Source organism: Thunnus albacares, chromosome 14 (assembly GCF_914725855.1).
Source record: "Thunnus albacares chromosome 14, fThuAlb1.1, whole genome shotgun sequence".
NCBI lineage: Eukaryota > Metazoa > Chordata > Actinopteri > Scombriformes > Scombridae > Thunnus > Thunnus albacares.
This window is the reverse complement of record NC_058119.1, coordinates 12,618,429-12,642,388: the sequence shown is the minus strand read 5'-3', so window position 1 is coordinate 12,642,388 and position 23,960 is coordinate 12,618,429. Positions and strand designations below refer to the sequence as shown.

The 23,960-nt window shown below is 38.3% G+C and overlaps 1 protein-coding gene across 2 annotated transcripts in view; it reads left to right on the top strand.

The window, feature by feature from the left end:
* Positions 1–23,960, top strand: part of adgrb3 (adhesion G protein-coupled receptor B3) — a 124,109-nt gene that overhangs the window by 57,952 nt on the left and 42,197 nt on the right. For both annotated transcript variants that reach the window (XM_044373726.1, XM_044373725.1), the window contains exons 7-12: positions 1,795–1,959; positions 2,557–2,658; positions 11,024–11,130; positions 12,218–12,412; positions 14,467–14,535; positions 19,355–19,463. In XM_044373726.1, coding sequence (XP_044229661.1) covers positions 1,795–1,959; positions 2,557–2,658; positions 11,024–11,130; positions 12,218–12,412; positions 14,467–14,535; positions 19,355–19,463 — 747 coding nt within the window. The remainder of the gene's footprint in view (positions 1–1,794; positions 1,960–2,556; positions 2,659–11,023; positions 11,131–12,217; positions 12,413–14,466; positions 14,536–19,354; positions 19,464–23,960) is intronic.

Below are 23,960 nucleotides of genomic sequence, written 5' to 3'. Positions count from 1 at the left end.
CTCTTAATTCTATATCCGCTTTGATGTCTAAATTCGAAATTATCATTTGAAATGGGGAGAAGAGAGACAAAGAAAAACAGCCCGTCCCATATTGTCATCATCGTTATTACAATCATGACTGCCATCAACATTACTATCAATTGTAGATTACATGTGGAGCTGGACTTTACTGAGCTGTTCTCTCTGTCTAGTGTGCCCTGAAAAAGCTCTGTATCAAGAATCAAAGCTGTGTTGTAAGAATCAAGAATAATGTTTAAGACCATGCTCTATCAATTGGATTTGTAAAATCCAGTTAGATATACTGTATGCCTTTCTCATAATTCAGGGTTAGCTGTCCAAACTGTCTGTCAACACCATAGATGTATTAGAGGCTCAAAGATGTCAGCTTAGTGGTCCCCATCAGGCTTTGAATTGTCTGATCATATGAAAGGCCTGAGCACTCTCATAATCTCCTGATGCAATTTTCACTGCAGCAGTGTAAAACAGCTGGGATTTTTTTTTCATTTCATTGGTATGTGTGTGGCAAAGAGGTTCCTCTCAAATTTTGAAAGTCAGTGGGACTGTTGTGTAACCAGTCAGCCAGCCTCATACTCTTGTGGACCACTGAAGTAGCTTGTGAATGCATATTTTTCAATTTGTGTATATGGTAATGAACCAGGAGATGCTGTTGTTTGCTTCACAGTGAGAGGATGCATTATGCAATTTATTCATTTAATGAGGCCTACCTACGTATTTAGCAATTCTTGTTTGTCTCCAAGGTGAGAGATCAAACATTAGTAGAACAATACAGTCTTACCATAATTTACCATGTCGGCATGATGTCCATGCCTACTAGAGGAAGTGCCTTGCTTTGTGGAACAAAAGAAAAAAGGAGTTCAAGGAAAACCCTATATGTTACAGAAATAGTCAAGTTTAGTCTTAATTTAACAAGTATTCTGTAAAATATGAAACAAACCAGAATAAAGTAAACAAACTGATTAGTTATTACAATAAATGCCTGTACAGGATTTTAATCAATTTCTCCAGGACTGCTGACACAATGAACTCTTCGAAAACACACGAGGATGCATCTATCTGAGGAATCAGCTGCTCTGATTCCAGAGCAGAGGTTTCACTATCTGCTGGGAATTGATCAATGTCTTGCGGATAGTTTTAGCCAACAGGTCACAGTGGTTTCTGTTTTTTTTCTTTCTTCCGGAGGCAATACTGACAGAGGTTAGTTGTAGGACATTAAATAGACCCACACGTGTGAAGGAGGGGGTAAGCGTAGGTTAAAATGAAAAGGAGTGTGTTTCCTGCTCACAGGGTGTTGTACCTTTCCGTTCAGACAAGGGCATGTGATTTACTACACTGCTGAAGGGAAGCATCTGTTTTCTTTTTTTTTCTAATGCACAATTTAACAGTGTTCATTACAAGGGCATAAAACATGCTGCTGATTTTGGAAACTTCAGCATAAATGCGTTTTCATATTGGCAAAGTGAGGCGAATAATCACCACTCACAGAAAAGCTTCTTCAGCCATAAAACACACATCCTCCTGATTATTCAGAGTAATCTTGTTCATATTTGGACCATCACCATCATACTGAATCTGTAAACTGAATACATGGATAGCAAAGGAAATAAATGTAATCAAATCTAATATCTTAGATGTCTCATACTAATTAAAAGCTTGAATAGCACAAGATAAGTATCGCACATAGTGCTGTATCATCTTAGTTGATATCTATTCGTTTATTGGCAAATTGGATGCCTCGAGAGTATCTGTTTCTAACTGAGGATGATTCTGTTGTAGCTAACGGCCAGTGGAATCCTTGGGGTCCGTGGAGCGGCTGCTCTAAGTCCTGTGATGGTGGTTGGCAGAGGCGAGCCCGGGTGTGTCAGGGGGCAGCAGTGACTGGGCAACAGTGTGATGGCACTGGAGAGGAAGTCCGGAAGTGCAGTGACCAACGATGTCCAGGTGAGCCAAAGGATAATTGCTCTGTAGGACTTAAAACTGCAGTGGCCACCAAGAAACTGAATGAAAGCGGGGAGATAATTATCTCTGTGGAGTGAAATGGCATGTCTTGTTACATAAAATCAGTTAAAACACAATCTGCAGAGCAGATGCAGATAAGCGGATACAGGGGGAGGAATGAATGAGTATGAATATTTTCCAGTAAATGAAGAAATTGACATGCAAGTATCATCAAAGCTTGTTGAGCGATCTTCAAAATAATCTCTTTTTGAAGTGAAGTCTTAAACATAAAGTCACTTAATACTTTCTATTCTCTGAAGTAAGGAAGCAGAGTTCCAAAAAAAAAACAAAACATGAGAAACTTTTATTGTTTTATTATTATTCAAATCATGTAGCATTAAATCACACCAAAGTTATGACTGAAGAAGAAGGTACATTTTATTAAAATTCTCGCACAGAAAACTCATGTTCACCAACACTATACGGCTTTGATCTCCTATATTTCCATACCTCCTCATATGTAATATGGAGAAACTGTTGCATCACATTGGAAATTCTGAAAGGCTCTTTGCATTGATGTTGTACCACTTTGTTTTGCAGCACCATATGAGATTTGTCCGGAGGACTATGCAGTGTCAATGGTGTGGAGACGGACACCTTCAGGGGAACTGGCCTTCAACAGATGCCCACCAAATGCCACAGGTAAGGACAAGAGCAATATGTCTGATATCTTGATCCATCTTTTCTTATCTTTGCATAGACAAATTATTATTGCCTCTCTTGCATGCGTTAAGATTAAATAAAAAGAGCCATACTGAAATACATTTCAATATGTATGGTGTGGAGTCAGTCTTTTGCTGAACTATTCAAAAGCGTGATTGACTTAAATTTTGACTTATTTTCAATGAATGGTTGTTTGAATCACAGTGATTTGCCATCAAGTGTCTGTCACTTGAAAGTGGCAGTACTGTCATGCCCGTGATGCCAGCAAATTACCCTGCAATTTCTCACAAGTAGCATTGTATCACTGTTATAATACACATCACAATATTACTAATTTTGCAGGCTACATTATGAGTAAGCTGCCCTTCAGTATAGAAGTTATATAACACGCCTTTCGTTTTTAAGTTCCCTGCCTAATCTTTGCATGGTGCGTAAAATCTGCAAAACATCATGATAATGAAATTATATCTGGTGCCAAGATCCTGGTTCCACATCTGAGGAGGAAGCACATATCCCTTCTTCCTATTTCCACATGCTGTGAGGTAACTCATGGCTGCACCCGTCAGCTCGCAGCTTGTGCAGTGGTTGGGAAAAAAAAAAAGGGTACTGTGACTCTGAGAGCATTGCTTAAGAAAACACACCGAGGTCTGTTTTCAGACATTAAGCAGAAGCTTTAATATGTGCACAGAGAGAAGAGCATTAGAGCAGAGGAGGTGTAACAGGGTGAGAATAACACTCTGTTCTCGAAAGGAAGAAAAAAGAAGAGAAAAGGGAAGGAGAGGCTAAACATGGAGGCAATCTCTGATAAAGCTGCAGTGATACAGGTTACTTTTGTTGTTGTTGAAGGCCAGTTTGGTAACAAACAGACAGCAAGACAATGTGGCGCTGTTGGCTGCTAAAGCTACGTGTTGGTTTGACACGGTAAGCTGTTGTAAAAAATGGAAGGTGTTTTCAATTGGCATTTCTTCCACAACCATAAAATGGCTAGCTGGCAAACTAGATGTAGTAGCAAACACTCTGTCATTCACAGATGGCTTACTGTACCTGCAGCAAAGTTACGCAGAGTAAGATTTACTAGCATGACATTACTTCTCCGGCTTGACATTACTTTTATGGATAATAACTGTTTGCTGCTACAAGCTATTCCCAGCTCTCAGTGAGAGTTTTTTTTGTGATTTGTTTTGTTTTTTTCTTCCTGTACGATGTGGAGGGAAATTTAACATCTTTACTGATTAAACAAAAACATGTCTCTACTTTATGTGTCAGATTCAGGTCAGTCAGTCTGGATGAGACACTTGACTCCTTTTATACAGTGAAACTCATTAGTATTCTTTACTGAGCAGTATCGCATTAATTAATTATATGTATAAAAAGGAAGTCTAAAGGAAATAGAAGCTATACTTTAGTGCAGTAATTCTCAACTGGTGGGTTGCGACCCAAAAGTGGGTCGCAGATCCGTTCTGGGTGGGTCGCGGACAGCTGGTCAAAAATAAATAAATAATATTTAATACGCATCGGATGTTGGACTTGTCTTTTATTTTGAAAATAATATATTTTGACAGGCATGGATCAGAGATGTGCAGCAGTCTTGCGCCGTAGCCATGGTAACCATCATTTGATTGACGTTCACTTTAAGTTTGTGTTGACGTTCAGAGGCAAGATGGCGAAGTGAAATATGACCCGGAGTATTTAAAATGTGGATTTTCGTACACTGAGGATAAAAAGGGATAGAAAGCCCAGTGTGTGATATATAGTGAAGTGCTTGCAACTCAGAGTATGAAATAGGGCTGTGCGATTACTCGATTTTTATTTTCGATTACGATTTTGGCCACCCTCCGCAGGCTGCACTTCACTCAGCTGCTCTTCCCACTTTAACCTGAATAACAAACTGGCTGAGTGAAGTGGAGCCTGCGGAGGAAACACCGGGGCCGTCGGGATGTAATAGTCCGTTGAGGTGCTGCGGTGTTGGGCTGCACAGATGGGAAACCCCTCGGCTGACAAGATGTACCACTCTGTTTGAAAAAACTTTTTCTTCTTCTCCTTTTTAGTTTATATCAGCGGTTGGCAACCATCGTATTATGTGTATTACTGCCACCTTCTGCTTCGGACTGTGGACCAAAGATTAAATCCTACACATTAATCCTGTCTGTCTAATAAACTCAAAGAAAACTACTGCTCCACCCACTTGGCAGGATCATTAAAGTTTTAATGCTGAACTCTAGTCTTCCTAAGTTCTTCTCTTATATATTGTCTTTCTTGATCATTAGTACAATCTATGATTGCATGTGTAATAGTCTCCTCAGCCAGGTGGAAAAAATATGTGCATATATCGGCATTGGCAATCGGCAAAAATGAGAGTCAAAAAGTAAATGTCATGTTAAATAATCGTGATCTCAATATTGACCAAAATAATTGTGATTATGATTTTTGCCATAATATCTAATTTTGTGGCCTTATTTATTTTGTGCAGTTTTGATATTTATCTTAGTGTACATGCAGTTGTCATTGTCCTCCTCAGTTTCTTAATAATGTGCTCTGAAATGCACTTTGTACATGTAAATATATGTATTTATGTTTAAAAAAAAGGTGACATATGTGTGTTTTCAAAGGATATTTTTGAAAAATAAATTTGCTTGGTTTGAATTCTATAAAAGTGGGTCGCGACTTAATGACCATGGGAAAATATGGGTCCCAGAGTGAGACCAGTTGAGAACCTCTGCTTTAGTGGACCCTGGGCTTTAAAGATAACTTTATCCCATAAATAGTTCACATATGCTACTGAATTTAGATGTTGTTACATAGGTAGTATTGACTGCTGCAATACAGAGATGTACGCCATTGCTGTAGTCTATGCGCTATTATTTTTAATGAGGTCAAAACTCCAGCAACACTGGAAGTACAATTTTATTGCTAGACCATGTTTCGGCTTATGGCCTTCATTAGGGTCATCATGAAACACATTACAAACAACATTTAAATAGGGTAGATATGAAGGCAGAAACAAATTAAAGAAGGTAAAAAGAATTTAAAAGACAACTAATCATATACATCCACACTCATATCATCCAATGGGGCACCTACAAAAATGGGTTGGGTATATGGTTATGTGGCTTCAGGCCAGTTGTTGTCCCAGACTGGCAGAGAGGCAAGGAGAGTGTCCAGTAAGGGACATGGGTGACACCATATTTTGCTGGAGAATTAACTGGAGAATTGCAACTAAGGGGTGGTACTTGAGTTTGTACAGAAGAGGCATTAACCCAAGATATGCCTATTTTATGTGGCATACTTTAAAAACACTTAAATTTAAAAAATGTGTTATAAAGTGCTATATATAGAAAGAGTAGGAAGAGCAACAAGATACACAATAAAAAATTCATTAAAAAAATCATAAAAATCACTACAAAACCACATAAATGAGAGGTATTTAAGAACCATTATAAAAACTCATTAGATGAGAAGTCCTCATTCATGCCCCCGGAGATAAACTTTTGAAATAGAAAATATAAAATGCTTCTATCTTTTTCCTGAGAAAATTGACATTACCACCTCTTTGGCTGGACTTAATCACTTCAAAAAATAGAGATGAAATGTGATGTTGCTTTTCATTGAAATGTCTTGCAACAGGACTGTTACATCTTGACATCATTCCTCTTAATGGAGCTCCTATGTTCAGCTAAAGGAACAATATGTTTCATCTATATTATTTTACCACATGGACACTGTATCATATAGACAACATTTTTTGTTTTACAGGTAATAAAGTCCTTAATGTTATTTGTTTTTCTATTGGTAAGTTAAGTTAAGTTAGTGGTTAAAAGACTTAAGGTTTTTGGTATATTGGTAATTTATGCAGGCTCCACACTTAGTTGCCTTGAAGAGGTTTAGTTGTGAGCTTACTGTTCAGGACTTCAGAATGCTGACATGCTCTAACAACCCTATCCCTTGTGTTTCTTCCTCTTTTAAAAGCTACTGTAGGTAGATCTTTAAAGGTTTCTTGCAAGGATGAGTCATTCTGAAGAATATGCCAATGTTTTAAAATGATGTCCTTGATGCTCTTAGTTTTAGGGATGAATGTGGTGCAGTAAATAAGGTGTGGCTTAGATTTGGAGGATTTTTTTAGCTTGCAGATACAGTCTTCTTGGTATTTTCCTTCTCTAAATTTGGATAACATCTCTTCTTTACTCTTATCATATTGTTCTGGAACATCGCATATTCTTTTCAGTCTAGTGAGTTGACTGACAGGTAGACTTTTGTTAAGAGGGATGGGATGAAAGCGTTCAGCATGAACAAGTGTATTCCGATTTGTAGGTTTGGTGTAAAGAGAGGAAGAGAGGACTTCATCTTTCTTTGTTACATTTATATCGAGAAATTTAGTGTCTTCAAAGCTGTAGTTAAGTGTGAACCTCAGGACTGCAAAGTCACCATTTAGAAACTGTAAAAACTCTAATAGAGTGGGGATCGGTCTTTTCCAAAGTAAAAACACATAATCAATATAACACCTCCAAGAAATAATAAAAGGGAAAAAGGTTTTTTTTTTGTGGTTCATACAGCATTTGTTCTTCCAACTGACCAACAAAAGGACAGACAAAACTAGGTGCCATTTTAGTGCCCATTGCAGTTTGGAGGTATGGTATGTTGTTAAAAAAGTAGTTTCTCTTAAGAACAAAGGAGGCCAAATCAACTAGGAAAGTGGGAGAGTGTGTTCTTACTGGTCTGTTGTTAAGGAAATGTTCCAGTGTATCCAGACCTTGCTGGTGGTCAATATGTATGTATAAGAACTCGATGATGAAAGCTGTAGTAGTGCAGTAGAGAACCAGTGCCATGATAAAAGGGTAAAATAACAGATAGCAGACATATTTCACGTTTAAGCTTGACGCATCCTCCTGTCACAGCTGGCATTGACCACTGGATAAAGACCATGATGGAGAACAGTTCAGGTCAGGTCAAGTTTATTTGTAAAGCTATTAATCACAGTTCCAGTCTGAGGTGCCTCCACAAAGCCCATATTATGAAACAATGAATGAAATGAAACCTCTCAACATTTGACTTGTATTTAGATCAAGGTCAAACCCACAAAACCCTCAATGAAAAAAAAGAGAAACCAAAGGCCTTACAGTTCCAGGACAGTCAGACATGTAAAGGCTGCTGAGAGTGGGTAAACAGAGATGAAATATTGATCAGCAGAGGCAACACAACAAAATGTGCGACATGAATGCAGTAAGACTGCTTGGATAAAGCATCCAAATGTGTTAGGGGTATCAGCACCTACTCAGCCGTATAGTCACTGTCATCATCAAGGTCATCATAGGAACAGCACCCAGTGCAGGGACGTCAGCACTGTCTCGGTCATCGTGGATGACAACTGCCACCAGAGGCGAGAAGGGAGGAAAAGTCGAGATCACAGAGGATAGATACACACAGCAGATGAACTCATTCGCTTCATATCACTCAGACAAAGGATCATACATTGATAAACACACAAAGTACATTTACAACAGCCCCCTGTGTAATTAGTCAAACTACCCTGATGTCAGACTGGGTGACTCTCAGTTACTGTGTAAAGCTAAATCAAACCACAAAAAGGACAAAAATGACGAAAAAACTATCTGAAAATTTAGATTCCTGAATTTCTTGAACCGTAAAGATCTCATTAACTCTATTTTTTTACAGTTTGAAATAAAGGAAATTACAAGTATGTCATAAGATTCACTAAATATCAATAGAGAGCACCAGTAGTGGAATGTACTCCAGCACTTCCACACATGTATATTTTTTTTTACTATTCATGAATTCCTAATTTATTTTGTCATCCTTTATGCCTTTACTCCACTATATATTTTAAATAAAAGCATGCTAATTGTATTCCACTGATACCGTAATTCAGGAGTTTACTTTGCAGTGGAGGATTTACACGAAAAAAGTTCATGTGTTCTAATTTATGTGCCTGTCTAATGAGTGCTTCAAATTTCAATTATCAATTAAAGTTCAAGTCACCCAGCTGAAAGAGGGAGCTATTAGAGCAACAGAACCACAAGCTATTAAACAAACTCTTCACTTGTTAATGCAGAGAAAAATGATCATGTACTCTAAACAAACAAATGAGACGCCATCCTTTAGAATGAAGGTGGTAATTTTATTGGTGATATTAATACATTCAGTGAATTAATACTATCACCAGAATGCAAGGTTTTTACTTTTACCGGTGTAATATATGTAATATAATACACATTAAGTCCACTAAAGGTCTTCTCATTATTTGTAGACATGTCTTAGGCGGACTGTTTAAATAAAAATTCTCCTCTAATGGTAGCCAAGTAGAGGATGCTGTAAAACCGGACAGCGACAGGTCAATGCTTCAGTGGAGTGCAGCCTTGGGTTTGATCAAGCACATTTCCACTGACCTATATTTCATACTCAACCTACTCTACATACATCACTGATGATGCAAGGACAGATGTCGGACTGGTGCAGAATCACAGTGAAAGAATCACGTTGCCGTCTCTGACCCTGTTTGATCCCACCACCAACACGGATCAAAGCACAGAGGAATCAAGTTCTAAATCACTCTAAATAAAATGACATGTTTGTGTGTTACATGTACAATAAGGGATGACACAGATGTGTTTCACTCTGTCCACTGAGTGTGGGATGCAACTTTTACTGTTGCTCCCATGAGTGCCTAAAACAACTTGTAGACATTTTTATGATGAAATACTACTGAGTGTGGTACTGTACTAGGTTTTATTTTATACAGCTAATAAACCACAACCATGATTTTTTTTTTTTTCTAAATTCATGATTTTTTTTTTTTCCTGGCAAAACTGTTTGTGTAAACAAAAAAAAATGAGCTCAGGTCCAGGCATCTCATATTAAAATGATTTTGGCCTTGGGCAATTTGTATCTTCCAATCCTGCTGAATTCACATTAAAATTGCAACATCATATAATACTAAAATGAAAGCAGTCAGCTATGGGTTATCAGAGGGTCAAAACCTTGCTTTAAAAAAGTCATTCTGAAACTCCTTAAACTCATTTTTCCAATCAATGAGACAAACAAGAGGCACATCTATAAGTTACTTTAATACTTGTCATTTAAAAACAGCTTTTGAATATTAGCTTTTCTGACTGCTTTGTATCTTTTCCCACTTAAAGCACACAGTCTTCCTCAGTTTACAATGACCTTTAGGAATGTCAGAACAAAAACACTCAAGTGAATCTCTAATTTCTTGAGTCATCATAAAATACACTTTTTTTTAAATACTTTTCTGAGTGTAAGGGCCAAACAGATGATCAAATAAATCTGTGAAAAATGTACTGTTGAATGCTGGCATCTTTAATGGCAGGAGCCTGGATTATGAAAGCAAATAAAATCACCCAGGTGAGGCCAGTTTGGAGGGAGACAGATGCTCAACACGGTGTAAAGCAGTGGGCCTCTCCTGCGGCCCTCTGGGTTGTCTCAGGGTGCCGCATGGGCGCTCCTGGCATATAGCAGTGTTTTGTGTGCACTCATGGCTTCAGTGCACCAGGTAGTAGTTGCTGTGGAGAAGGTGGGCATAAGAGGTGTGGTTTTGATCTGTCTCTGTCTGTGTGTGTTAGTGTGTGAAAGACAGAGAGTGAGAGAAAGAGAACAAGAGATAGCAAAGGTTTATGTGAAGCGCGGATGCCAGGGGAAATGTTTTGTACTGTGGGAGTTTTCCTCAGGATGTCAAGCACCTGTGTTGGAGCGGTGGGGTGATGTGTGAAGTGCACTCCACCAGGTTGACAGCTGGGAAGGTGTGATGTTGGACCCCTATGTAGGATGTGTGTGGCGATGTGGGTGGATATTGGGTGGTTCTTCTATTTCGGGATCACTGTTTAAATGCCTGACAGCTATCACAGCTGAGCTGCTGCATGCTTGGATAAGCCACTGTTAGTTGTATTAACACAGCACACACTGCATATATTGAAAGGCACGGGACTGTGCCACTAATATAAAAAAACAATTCTGTTCAAATACTGCAGCACTTTCCTTCCAGAAACCTCTCTGTCCCTCTTTCTATAATATGCTTCAACTCCACTGCGAAAGAATAGGCAACATCAAATTTTGATGGTGAATGATGGGCAACAAAAATGGGGATGATAAGTCTGAAAAAGAATTAATATTTCTGTCTCCCTCTCCTATTTTTGTCTTTCTCCTTTTCCTGTATCCAACTCCCTCCACACTACTTTCATCTGCCTTTCTTTTGCCTCTCCTTTGGTCTTAATCCCCCCCCTTAAACTCTACGCCTGCATCCTCATCTCCCTTCTTATCCCTCCCTTGCTTTTTCTCCTCTCCAAATCTGTCGCTGTCTCCTTCCCTTCTACAGGCACCACTAGTCGACGCTGCTCTTTGGATCACCGTGGTATGGCCTTCTGGGAGCAGCCAAGCTATGCTCGATGCATAACAAATGAATTCAGATACTTGCAGCAATCAGTAGGTGCAAAGTCAGCTCCCTCTCACAGCCTCTGTTTCCAATGCATAAATTACCTCCCTAGTGTTTTCCCCATCCTCATCACACTGTAGCCAAAGATTAAGCACTTTCAATAGAGTAGCAAATTGAAACACTAATTACGGCATTTTTTTTAATGTAATGAATGGTCATCTCCAAGCCCTTCACCTTTTTGATTTTGAGTTTCTGGCATGTTCCCATCTGTTTGTCACTACATTTGATATGTTAGAATTCCCCAAATTCCCTATGCACACATAGAGGAAACAATTCATAATTGTCATTTAAATTGTAAATAAGAAGCATGTTGTACTTTCACACTTTTATGTATAAATAAGTGTTATTTTGTACCTGTACTTTACTGCCTTTTAAATCTGTTACAATACATTACAATTGAATGTTTTTATTCATAAGAAGGATTGCACCAAAAAGAAATCATGTTAAAAAGTTAGGGAAACTCATTGAATGGCAAATCTTGTTCTTAACAGAATTAGTTCTTACCCAAAAGAACTCCATCTGAGCTTTTTTTATTGCATGTATGATGGGACATTTGGATCACAGAAAAAAAGAACAACTTTTCATTAAAGTGTGAGTTCGTTTTAAAGATCTTTTTAAAATAAATGTTTGCATTAGTGTGTTAGCCTGTAGCCTGGGAACACACTGGCCCATCTACTGAAAAAGGTAATTTTGGTGACTCTCCATCACCATTAAAAATAAAATAATTCAGGTGAGCTGAGATAGCACATATAGTGCTGCACTTGTGAATGCGTATTTATGAACATAAACCATGTGCAATGATGTGAAATGTCATTTCACTGTGCAATTTCTGCCTAAATGTGTGTCTTCTGCTCCAATTAACTCTTTCATTCATATTGGTTCATTTCAAAACATCCGCCAGGCAGAATACATTTCGGCCTGGCTTAGATATAAGTGTCACATAAAGGGCCTTAGAGAGAGGAGTCTTTCTTCTTGATTTTATGCACTCCATTTACTCCAATGTGTAGCTTAGTGTTTATCTCACAAACATGCAGAGGACACCGATGCCCCAAGTTCTGTCTTCTCCTGTTTTTGGAGGTTCAGGGGCACCTTGCAAAGGGCCAGAGGATGCTGGCGGGAGATGGGATGTCCCAGGTCACGAAAAACCTGCTGGACCTCACCCAGAGGAGGAATTTCTATGCTGGTGACCTGCTGTCTTCTGTGGAGATCCTTCGCAATGTGACCGAGACCTTCAAGAGAGCTAGCTATGAGCCATCTTCAGATGATGTGCAAGTGAGTGGACAGCAAGTGTGTTTATTTTAACATGTACATGGATGTGGATCTTCTTTTAAATACATTTAAATCCTACTGAAATGTGGCTTACAAATGTATCTATTTCGACAAAAATTAGATAATAATATTTGTAACATTGGTATTATTTGATACATCTTACTACCAACACTATAATATATGAGAGAAACCATCTTCTAATGTGTTTGAAATAGCACAAAGGCTGACAAACACACCCTGTGGCTCTATTGTATCAAGAGATCTCCTCCACATCCTAAGCTGTTTCATCTCATCATGTTTGGGTTGACTGCAGTCTTGATCCTCTTTATGTCAATAGGATGATGGAGATTATAGCTAAAGCTCCACCTCCATCCCCAATAAGATAATTTATGTCCTCAGAGCCGAGTCATTTTCAAAGACACCCTTCTCGGGTCTCTTTGTGTTGCTCTTTGCCAGCATTACAATTTGTGTATGTTGTTGTTTCAGTGTTTTTGTGTGAGTATGTCTCTGCATGTGTTTGGCTTCCCATTTAGAGTGAACTAAATGGGAAGGAAATAATTGTTACTCGCTATTTGGTGGTAACAGCAGAGCAAGTATTGAATATTGTATGTTCATTTGTTATGTTAATGAAAAACCTAATTCTCCATTATAGTTCTGTTGTGAGTTTCTAATCTCGCTTTGTTACTATATTAAGCTCATTTTGCTGCCATTCTTCTGCACAGAGTTCCAAGTAGTAGCGCCAGAAAATTAGAAAAGTATGTGTCTGGCCCATCAGCCGGTTCCTGTATGGAAATAGAAATAATTTTCTGCTTTAATAATGTGAAAGTTCAGTGAGTTTTAAAGCACCATAACACTGCACAGGATCTGCTAACCAGTATCAATATTTTAGATATGAAAATGTTTTACCGGATCCTTTTAACATCACAATATACCCATATTGTTAGGTGTTAAACTGTTTTTCAAATTTGAAGGAGGGGGCATGGGAAAAAAAATAAATTAAAGTACATAAAGAAAGGGGACATACATACGTAGTATTAAGATCAGTGATATTAGACATGCCACCAGTATATGAGATAGGATTTCATTGGCAGACAGCTTGTAATTCAGTTAAATAATTAAATTGCCAAAATGGTCACCTCACTTAATTATGCACTTCCAAAGCTCGGTGGTATTTGGACTACAGAATGTCAGGGATGTTCTTTTACTTAGTTTGCTGCTGGTTACATGCACATGTAGTCACAATCTCCACCGGATGGAAGGTGTATGGTCTGCTGCTTACATTCTCCAGATATAAAACCCAAATGTGTTGGCCATGGATGCGCAACCCAGAGCCCATTCAGTCATTTTCCCACCATTGAAAATGTATGAGATGAGGAAAGCATCCTGTCTCTGGTTATTGTGAGAGCTCTATAGTGTGTGTGGGCAGACAGGAGAGCAGTCAGCCAGCCCACCCCCTCCGTGTGTCTCTGCGCTAATGCAGTGTTAAAGTGGGCACATTACCACCAGAGGGAGCATAAGCATTCAAGTAGAAAACAAGATAGCCTGTGTCAAGAGAGAGCCACTCCCTCAGGCACATTGTAGACCAGACGAAATAACAAGGCTAAAGATCAGACAGGGGTCCTATTACTACTGCAGGCATGCACCCCAAGCAGCCCCTGCTTTCCACTGCCGAAGAAGACAATCCACACAGCTGCTCAAACATTCCCTTTCATCTTTTTTTCTGATTGCAGCTTGTGCTTCTCTCCTCTAGTGTTAAATCTTTGCTGAAAGCTGCAGGGGTTCAAGGTGTATTTTTGTAAGAGCTGATCCACAAATTCCATCTTTTCTCTGATGGGTTCAGTGGGAAATTTCTTGGTGCTACTGAGCCCTGCAGGGACCATTATTATTCCCCTGTAAAAATCCCTGATTTCCTGCAGGAATGTCAGTACAGTATTTTATCCATAGCAGTCCTTTCTGACTGCCTAGTGTTTATGTATCATGATTTTAAAAGCATCTTGCTGCAGTGCAACACTTGTGTGTGGGTGTATTACGTATTCTCCCTTTCATCATCTCCACAGAACTTCTTTCAAATCATCAGCAACCTCTTGGAGGAGGAAAATAAGGAGAAATGGGAAGATGCACAAAAGGTAAGCATGTTGCAGTGCACTTAGTAAATAATTCAGATCTCTGCATGAATGTTGTGTGCTTCAGAAAGCGACTCAAGGCCTGTTTACACTGACTCTATATTAATGGCAGAGATAAAGAAAAGTCAGCGTAGTGTTGATATGTGTAAGTTATACTTACACATATCGTGGTGAGAGGTCATTTAGCAGGTGTGACATCTGGCCTCATTTGGGGAGTTAGTTCCTCAGAGCTCCACTTGATGGCAGCAGCACTGCCACTGAGACTGTCCAACCATTAGCACTGCAGGACTCTTTCCTCCTGCACACAGATTGTTTCACCCAGCTAATACAGATCATGGCAACCAGAGTGATTAGACCATTACTTAAGTTGAATTTTATAACACACTGTCATACTTCAGGTTTAGATGTTTTATTGCTTGTTGTACAGTAGCTAAAAGTCTCCATGTGTGTCTTTCTCCGGTAAGTCAGCTCTGTCATAGAGAATCTGTATGATGAAAAAAAATTGTCTCAATATCCCGTACATATTTAGAGGCAACAGACTGCAGTACTGCAGTAATATGCTGTAGATCAAAATTTTGAGTACAGAACTCTTCCATGTTTATCCATGGAGATTGGCTTCTGGCTGCATCCTCTGTTGGACACATCTCTCAGCTTCAGAGGTGGCAGCTCTCAAAACTGTGACTGCTGTCTGAGACAACCTGAACCCTGAAATCACGCACATCCAGACTCTGACAGAGATACCATCTGTGATGACTGCGAGTCTGCAGAGGGCATCTGCTCTGTTGTCACCTTCACCGCTAAATTGGCTGAAATTAGGTATCACCTGCACTGACGCATGACTGAGAAGATGTCTTAAAATTACTCTGATCTTTTCTTTTGTCTTGGTTTCTCCATGCCTGGATAAAACTAAAATGGTAGGGGAATGCAAGCAGTTCAAGCTCTGCCAGGAGTGCCAGTCCTGGCTGTCTCTACAGGCAGTAATTACGTGTTTAGTCACTGCAGCTTTAGTTTGGCAGGCCCCAAAGGTAGGCTGTCGGTGAGAAAAGCTCACAAATGAGCAGTATCATCAGTAAGAATACGTCAGAGATAGAGACAGACAGAACAGAAGAAATATAGGAATAGGAAGAGTTGTCTCTGTGATTGAACATCCAGAAGAGATATGTGACAAGGTTAATTATTTCTAGTTATTACTGTGCCTGTCTGAGGAGTGCTGCTTCAGTTTCGGCACTCCACCAAGTGGCTTTTGGCTAAGCACTGTCATTTGATTTCAACAGACGATGCTTGGACTTCACAGTTATCAATTTTTCTCACTTGCTGGCTTTTTTTTGCATTAATGAGTGTTCAGAGCTCAGTTTCCACATCACCCACACACTGCGTGCTGTGGACATTCAAAACCCTCACATGAAACACCTCACTATGAGGTTTTACTGGCTGTGGAATTGGCTCTGTGCGGAGATCACTATATATTCACCTCCTGTCACTGTTACCATGGCAAGGAAAGGAAGAGCTCTGTCTACAGAGCCTCCACTGCAGCCATTTCCCTGCGCCGCCTTCACATCTCATGGTTGCCATGGAGACCAGCAGAATGAGCATGACTGCACTGTGCGTCAGACATGCCGGAAGGGGCGACGTGATGTGCTTTTCTCCCCCACTATGGCTTTCACTCTGCTGTGTCAGAGGCTCTCAACTTCAGCATCACTGATCCGCTTGCCTGGCTTAGCAGCAGCACATGAAGAGGCATGTGCAAACACACAGAACACAAGGTGTTACAGAGGAGGGAAATACCTGCCTCAGGTGTTTGTTGAATATCAACCCAGAGCGAGGTGCTAATTGCTAAATGCCACTCAAAGGCCTTCCTAATTGCCTGATATCGTCATTGTGTGGTCATACATTTGTTAAAGTCCTGCAATAATATTTGTATAACAAGACACATTTCTCTAACAGACATTTTGAAATGTGGTTACAGCCTTATTCTGTGTAGCTGATACTGCTGTAAAAGAGTGTGGCATAAATGTTGTTATGTATGGCACCGCTACACAGTCCCACAATCAGCTTGCACATTGACCCAGTCAAAGGACAAAACTGGTGGTCCACAAATCAAAGCCTCTTATTAGATCTGACCCATCACCACCAGATTGGCAGCCAGGATAGTCGTCCAATCTTTTGAAGGTCAATTATTGGATTAGTGTGTCTTTGATTTATTGACTTGGAGGGAAGAGCTGACTGGACCAACAGTGTAAGTGGTGGAACCATGGAGCTGTCCATGGTGCTGAATTCCTGCCTCCGCATTCTCTCACTGAGAGCTGATGACCATGAAGCGGCACATGAACCAAAGCAATCACCCTTGACTTGGCAGAGCTTTTCAGAAGGGAAGCCAACCAGCAACTGTGTGTGCAAACCCAGCAGTTACGGCTTTCATGCTGCTGTCACATGGATGCTTCATTTAGAGCTGCAACTAACGATTTTGTTTTTATGATTCTCTTGATTAAAAAAGCAAACAAGCCCATCACAATTTCCCAGAAAGAAATGTGTCATATTCTTTTTTTTTATTTTGTTCAACCAGCACTCAAAAACACAAATATACTTAGTTTTAGTTTTACTAAAATAGAAAATTAACAATTTTTCACACACAACTTTTGTCATTTTTTCTTAAAAATGATTATATTGTTGCCAATTTTCAATTGATCAATTAATTGATGAATTGTTTCAGCTCTAGATGGTTCATTTGCAAATATATAAGAATGATATAACATTATGTCATATTGTGTAATTTTGTACTTTTTAAACAAATTTTAAACTCACTCTAAATGTCTGTAACACTGTGACCCTTTTCTAATACATTTCCTCTTTCTCTTTGTCTTTAATTCTTCTTTATTATCGCTTCACTTTTTATTGCTTGTAGCATAGCTCTAGGCTCATGGCAATGTTGACCTGTCTGTCTGTCCACTTGAAATATCTCAATAACTATAAACTGGATTGCCATGGCATATAGTACTGATATCTATCCTACAAAGGGGATGAATCTTAATAACTCTGGTGATCCTCTGAATTTTCATCTAGCGCCACCAGCAGGTCACATTTATCACTTTTCACTTGTGAAATATCTTAATGGATTGGCGCAATATTTTGTACAGACATTCATGGTTCCCAGATGATGTATCCTAATTACTTTGGTGATCCCCTTTCTCTTCCTCTAGCACCACCATGAGGTTCACATTTGTGATTTTGATTAAAACATAAACTTTTGGAGAACTGCCAAGAAATGTGATCTAGACATTCATGTCCCCCTCAGGATGAATTGTAATCACTTTGGTGATCCCCTGACTTTTCAAGTAGCACCCGTTTTTATGTACTTTCTTACATAAGTAACTTCAGCATTAAAATATATATACAGTTCATGTAAATTATGGTGACACTTCATTTTACAGGTCAGTGAATTTCATTATCGTTATCCATTTTGACAAAGTATGAATACATATCTCAAATTCATGTGATCATATTATTAATTTCAACTGTCCACTGTACACTCAGTTCCATACAGTAATACAGTAGAGCATACAGCTGGTAAGAGAGCAGAGTACAGTACTTTTTGATAACAGTAAATGACCTATTTTCTTCTTTAAACAGGCAAATAGTAAACATGTTGTCCTGCACCAACAATGCAGTGCCACTCTTGGGTCAGTCAGTGGCAACACCGCTTTTTGCCACCTTGTGGCAGACACATAATAATGTAGCAAATGACAAACAATGAACGAATGGACCAAATCATAGTCCCCCTCTGCTTTCATCAGGTGGGAGACAATGGTAGATGCAGTAGAAAAGCAGTTCAATTTTGGCTGCTCTCTCTGTCCAGCTTCCCTCATTGTCATTACATGGACAAGAACATGGTCAACTAAGGTTCTATAAATTTCATTAGAGATAAAAATTCATGCCCTTCCTCTTCCTCATCCTCATCTACCTCCTCTCATCCACACTCTTTCTCTTCTTCTAGCTCTCTCCTCATTGTTGGCATCCACTGTTCTAAAACATGTCAACTCCCCTGCGGCCCTTTTATGCATCTGATTGTTCGTTGAACAGTAAAGCTTGGTATTGTTTATATCCTGAAGACTGTGTGTTAATTGTGTTTAGTTGTAATGATTTGAGTTCTGTATACTGAATGACTGCTCTCTACATGAAAACATGATCTTACTCTGCTGTATAGATATACTTGTATTTAGGATTTTGCAAAAACGGTTCACAAATCTGCAATTTGTGTGAAAACAGGTGAATAGTGCTTATTCATTGGTCGAAAGAGTCTATGTGTTGGTAGCTCATCATGTTTGGTTCATACATACAGTTTCAGCATGTAAGCGATTGTGAAAAACCGTATCATAACTGCTTATTAGGAAGTAGCAGAATATATATTTTAAATAATGTTGGGATAATTTACGATACATTTTGGTGTAAATGGGGTAATTTTTAAGAAATTTTAAGAAGTTACTTACTAATTATTATGTACTTATTATGTACTTATTTATTACCTGCTTCTAGGGAAAAAGCGGAAAATAATTGTTAAATAATGGCAGGGTAATTTTCGATAAATTTTGGGGTAAATGTTGCAGTAATATCAAAGAAATTTCAAATAAGTTACTTGCTAATTATTACCTTCTTACCATGAAATTAATGGACCTGTAAAATGAAGTGTTACTCTGTCTTTCCCTATTCTTATTTTATACTTTCCACTTTCGTTCCCCCAGCAATACCAAGTACTGCTGCATTTTGTGAAATCATGGCAGCTGTGTTGAAATTGAACGCATCTTCTCATCTTTTTTATCTTGTCCAGATCTATCCCGGAGCAGTGGAGCTCATGCAGGTCATAGAGGAATTCATCCACATCGTTGGACTGGGCATGAAAGATTTCCACAATGCCTATTTGATGACTGGGAACTTGGGTAAGATTCAGCCCACTTTTCCTCCCAGCCCATCGCCGCTGAGCTCGTTTTACCATTTATTTCTGCTTGACATGGACACATAATCCCTGCTCTCTGCTGACTCCTTGTGTCAATTTCCCCACCATCATTAATTTAGGATAAATGGTGCGTGGTAAGGGTGGGCGAGTAAAATTACTGCAAATCAATAATGTAAATTAAAACTGAGCTTGTGGTCTTAATGTGCTAAATTCCTATGAAAACACTTAACCCCCAATCCAATATCAAGAGCGTTCAGTGTGGGAGCCCCCCACCAGAGGAAAGCTCTTTTTTAACTAGAGCCATAAAGAAAAAAATACACACAGTATTCCTAAAATACAAGGTATTTTTTAGATTTAGATTTGAAGTAATACAAGCTAAATAAAAACCACAGGCAAGTTTTTGAAGTAATTTATAATTATAAATAGTATTAAAATAACAAGTGCAGAAGATTGTTTTCACCTGTTTCCACCATATCTTTCATTCATTATAGACATTTTTTTTCTCCATCCATAATTTCAAAGGATTAGCAAAAATCAAATAATATATTTGTGGTATATTTGAAGGTGATGTCATTCTGTTTGATGTAGCACTATACTGCAGTTCTTTGAGAAAGACTTGATTAGCAGAGCATACCCTAAAGCATGTTGTGCAGAGGTGCAGCAACATAAAAACAATTGTCAGTTCCTTGTAAATTGGCAGTGTTTGAAAAAATATTGAGGGAGTGTCTGATAAAAGGCCATAAAATCGGAACTGAAATTACAAGTTATTGTTTGCAGCTGTAATGAACTTGCAAACATTTTTGGTCCAGATTGTAAGTCTGGAATTATTCTCTGGAAAAAAAATCTCTGGATATGAATCTTTTAGCAATATTTCTTTCCCCTAATGTTCTTATGGGCTCTTTTAGCTTCTGTTGCATCTTGGACAATCTGAGGTCTCAGACCCTGTCCCTTGTATTCTTTACAATAGCTAACATTTGACCCACTTATAGGAAATACTCTCACGCAGTGGCTCTTTATGGTATATGATTTCCATAATAATGAATAGGAAGCCCTCAAGAATAGCATACCAAACATGGCACGATGAATGCACCCATCAAAATGCCATTATGAAAAACCGTGAGAGGCAAATTAAGTAATGGACACTTGGAAATAGGGCTTGAATACCTTTCATAATGCCAAACATTAATGACTTTTTTCACAGATGTGAGAATATTTCTGTGCCCTTCCCTTCTCCTATTTTATACTTATTCCAATTTGGCTTAATGGTAGTTGTCCAATCTCATTGCCACTTCCTCCTCCTTATGCTCAAAAAAGTATTAACACATGACCCCTGCTTTATACACAATATGCAATCTAATCTGTGAAACTGACTCTAAATTAATAGTTAAGTGTTTTAACAAGATTTAGACAAATTCCTTGAACAGCAGTTTGTATTGTACAGCTAAACTATGATATACTTGACTCTTATTGTATCTTTCATCCATATGACTGTTTGGCCTCTGCTCAAAACCTGAGGACTTTGGATTAAACTGTGTCAATCCATCAGACATGTTATGACAGAAAATCTTTTAGTAAACATGGAGGCTGATGCAGCTCTGCATTGTGTTTCAGTCTTAAAGATAGCACTGACTGGCATAAACAGGGCTCCTACTTAGAGGACTTTACTGAAGTTATTGCGTGTTTTTTTGTTTTTGTTTTTGTTTTTTTGTTTTTCATTTTCTGCAAATAACATATAATTTACTGTTTACATTTTCCAAGAATATTTTCACCTTTCAGAATGTTTTTTTCTACCTTCCAGGAAACCCTTAGTTTCTATTGATTTCATACAGCATGAGAAACTTGACTTAAGCAAAATGATCATCAGTTTGAAAATGAATTTGACTGTTGAAAAGTCTGCTCTGCATTATAAATACAATATAATTTTGACACAAATACATGTAGACATACAGTGTTTACTCATCAACAAACAGTTATTTTCATTATAGATTAATTTGTAGATTATTTTCTTAATTATTCAATTAATTGTCAAATCTGAGTTGTCAGAAAGTAAAAATGTGCATTATCATTTCCCACAGCTCAAAGAGATGTATTCAAATGTCTGTTAGACTGTCCAAAGATATGTGGTTTACTGTCACATGAAAGCAACAAATCTTCAGATTTGAGAAGCTGGAGACAGAGAATTTTTGGCATTGAAAAATTATTAAATGATTATTGGATTATCAAAATGGTTGCCGATTAATTTTCTGTCAATCGACCAATCACTGCAACTCTTGCTGCGATAGATAGACTGCAAGTTTTCATTTGTCTACTGAAATAATGGAAAATACTGTCTGCCTGTGGGATGGGAAAAACATATTCACTAAGTCTAAAAGAATAATAATGTTTGGCAACAGTATCATGTATTTGTAAATTTTTAGTAAATTGGTTAAACATACTGATCACCCTAATGAGGAAAATTCAGTGTAATCACTGGTATTTTTTTTTAACTCAAACATGACTTTAGCACTGGAGCTATTTTGAGAAAACCTGCAGGCACTGAGATCGCTGCTAAAGTAAGTGTGAAGAAACCTGGCAGAGAACAACTTGTTACTGACTGGATCAAAACATTGTAATTATATCAGTAACAATTGACTTTTGCTCTCATCTTGCAAAAATGTCTAAGTGAAAAATATGTGTGTGCTGATAAAGCAGGTTAAGAAAGAAAGTTTTTCAGCCACACTTCTAGGACTAGAAATAGTTTATTTGTCAAGTTTTATTAAATCATTTGTTTTTCTTAGTTCTTCACAAGTGACTAAAGGGCTTTCAGACAGAATGTGTTTAAAGTATGCACATCAAAAGTATAAAAGTAAAAAGGCACAGCGAGGAGCCATCTTCCTCTTTACTCTGATTGTACCTTGTTAATGAGCTGCAGCAGTGTTGAGTCCTTGGACAATATATCTCTGCATAGTTTGAAACCTTTTTAGTGTTCATCTTTTATAGTGGTACATTGCGTCCTGTAGATTTTCTCCCCATTATAGTAAAAGGCTTGGCGTAAATTGTGTGAGGGGCCTAATTATTTTATTTTTCTTTTCTATGTGTGAGGAAAAGACATAATTTGAGGCCGTGTAAGGTTTATGTACCATTTTTCTGTTTGTACATTACATGATAGGGAAAAAAACAAGCTTTGTGATGCCTCATTTAAAAGCAACATTATTTTCCATCAAACTCTTGAGGATCATGTCTTACTTACTATGTACAGTAAATGTTGGAAGTACAGCATAGTTACCATTTCTATGGGGCAGGCAGATTTCTGAAGCCGCTTTTTGGAAAATTTTAGCATAGAGTCTGAGGGGCCATTTGGCTTTTGAGCAATTATTTGAAGATCTAGCAGTAATGAGCTGCCTCTGGCTAGAATCAACCAGAGCCTTACTGGCTGCTGTTGAAAAATATATATTAAAAAGTCTTGTAGGGAGAAATTCTGAGCCAAAGAACTGACTAAATGTTTCACCAGTTTGTTGTAAATGTAAAGAAAAATGCTGCTTTAAAAAGAAATCAAACTCAGATTTTTTTTATAATAAAAAAACATTAATATAACATTTTAAACTGCATTAATTCAATCACATTTTACTGTGGATTTTAAAAATTTGTCAATATACCAAAATCAATTTCGATGATACATGACTGAGACATGCATCCCAGAGTTTTGAGATTAATTATTTTATCCCTGGACACAGCACAGACTTTGGGAGCTAGCCATACTGTAATTTCAGCTCAGACCACAGTACCTTGGTGGCCACGTGGCCCTTTTGATTAGAGGAATGGAAAGTTTTGTGGATACATCAGTGGAAGCCAAATGGAGAGCATCTGGCTGAGTAAGATATTGCGGCATCATTTCGTCACTAATTTATGGCAGCCTCTTGACACCTAGATAAATACTGACTGTCACCGGTGCATCGTCCTCTGTCCTCCTACTTTTAGTCAAATAACCTTGATTGCAAAAGCTCTCCACTTCAGCAACTTATTCTCTCTCCTTACAAGCAAACACTTGGAGGACAAAGTGAGGCTTGGGACATGTTTGAAAATTAAACACTGCTTTGAAAGTGGAGTACATCATGCACTTTTGACATTATTGGCTCTCTCTTGTGAGGCTGTATTCCACGATGGCTGAGAGAACATTTTGACAATAACAGTGATCAATTGCAATTGCACTCACACATATGATGGCTGCAAAAGCTGATTGATTGATTTGTAACTTTGACAGTTTATTGAATGCTGAATCTTTTGTGAACACATTCAGACATAATGAGTGATACTATAATTCCTTGTCATGAAAATAAGCAAAATATTCTCGGTGCACTGAATTGGTGCTCAGAAGCATCACAATCCTAAATAATCGCTTTATTTGTGTTGTCTAGTCCCATCAGGCAAATGCAAAGCCCCATTTACCTGCAGAATTACCCAGCACTCTGAAAGACAGTCCTCCTAGCACCCTTGATGCCCC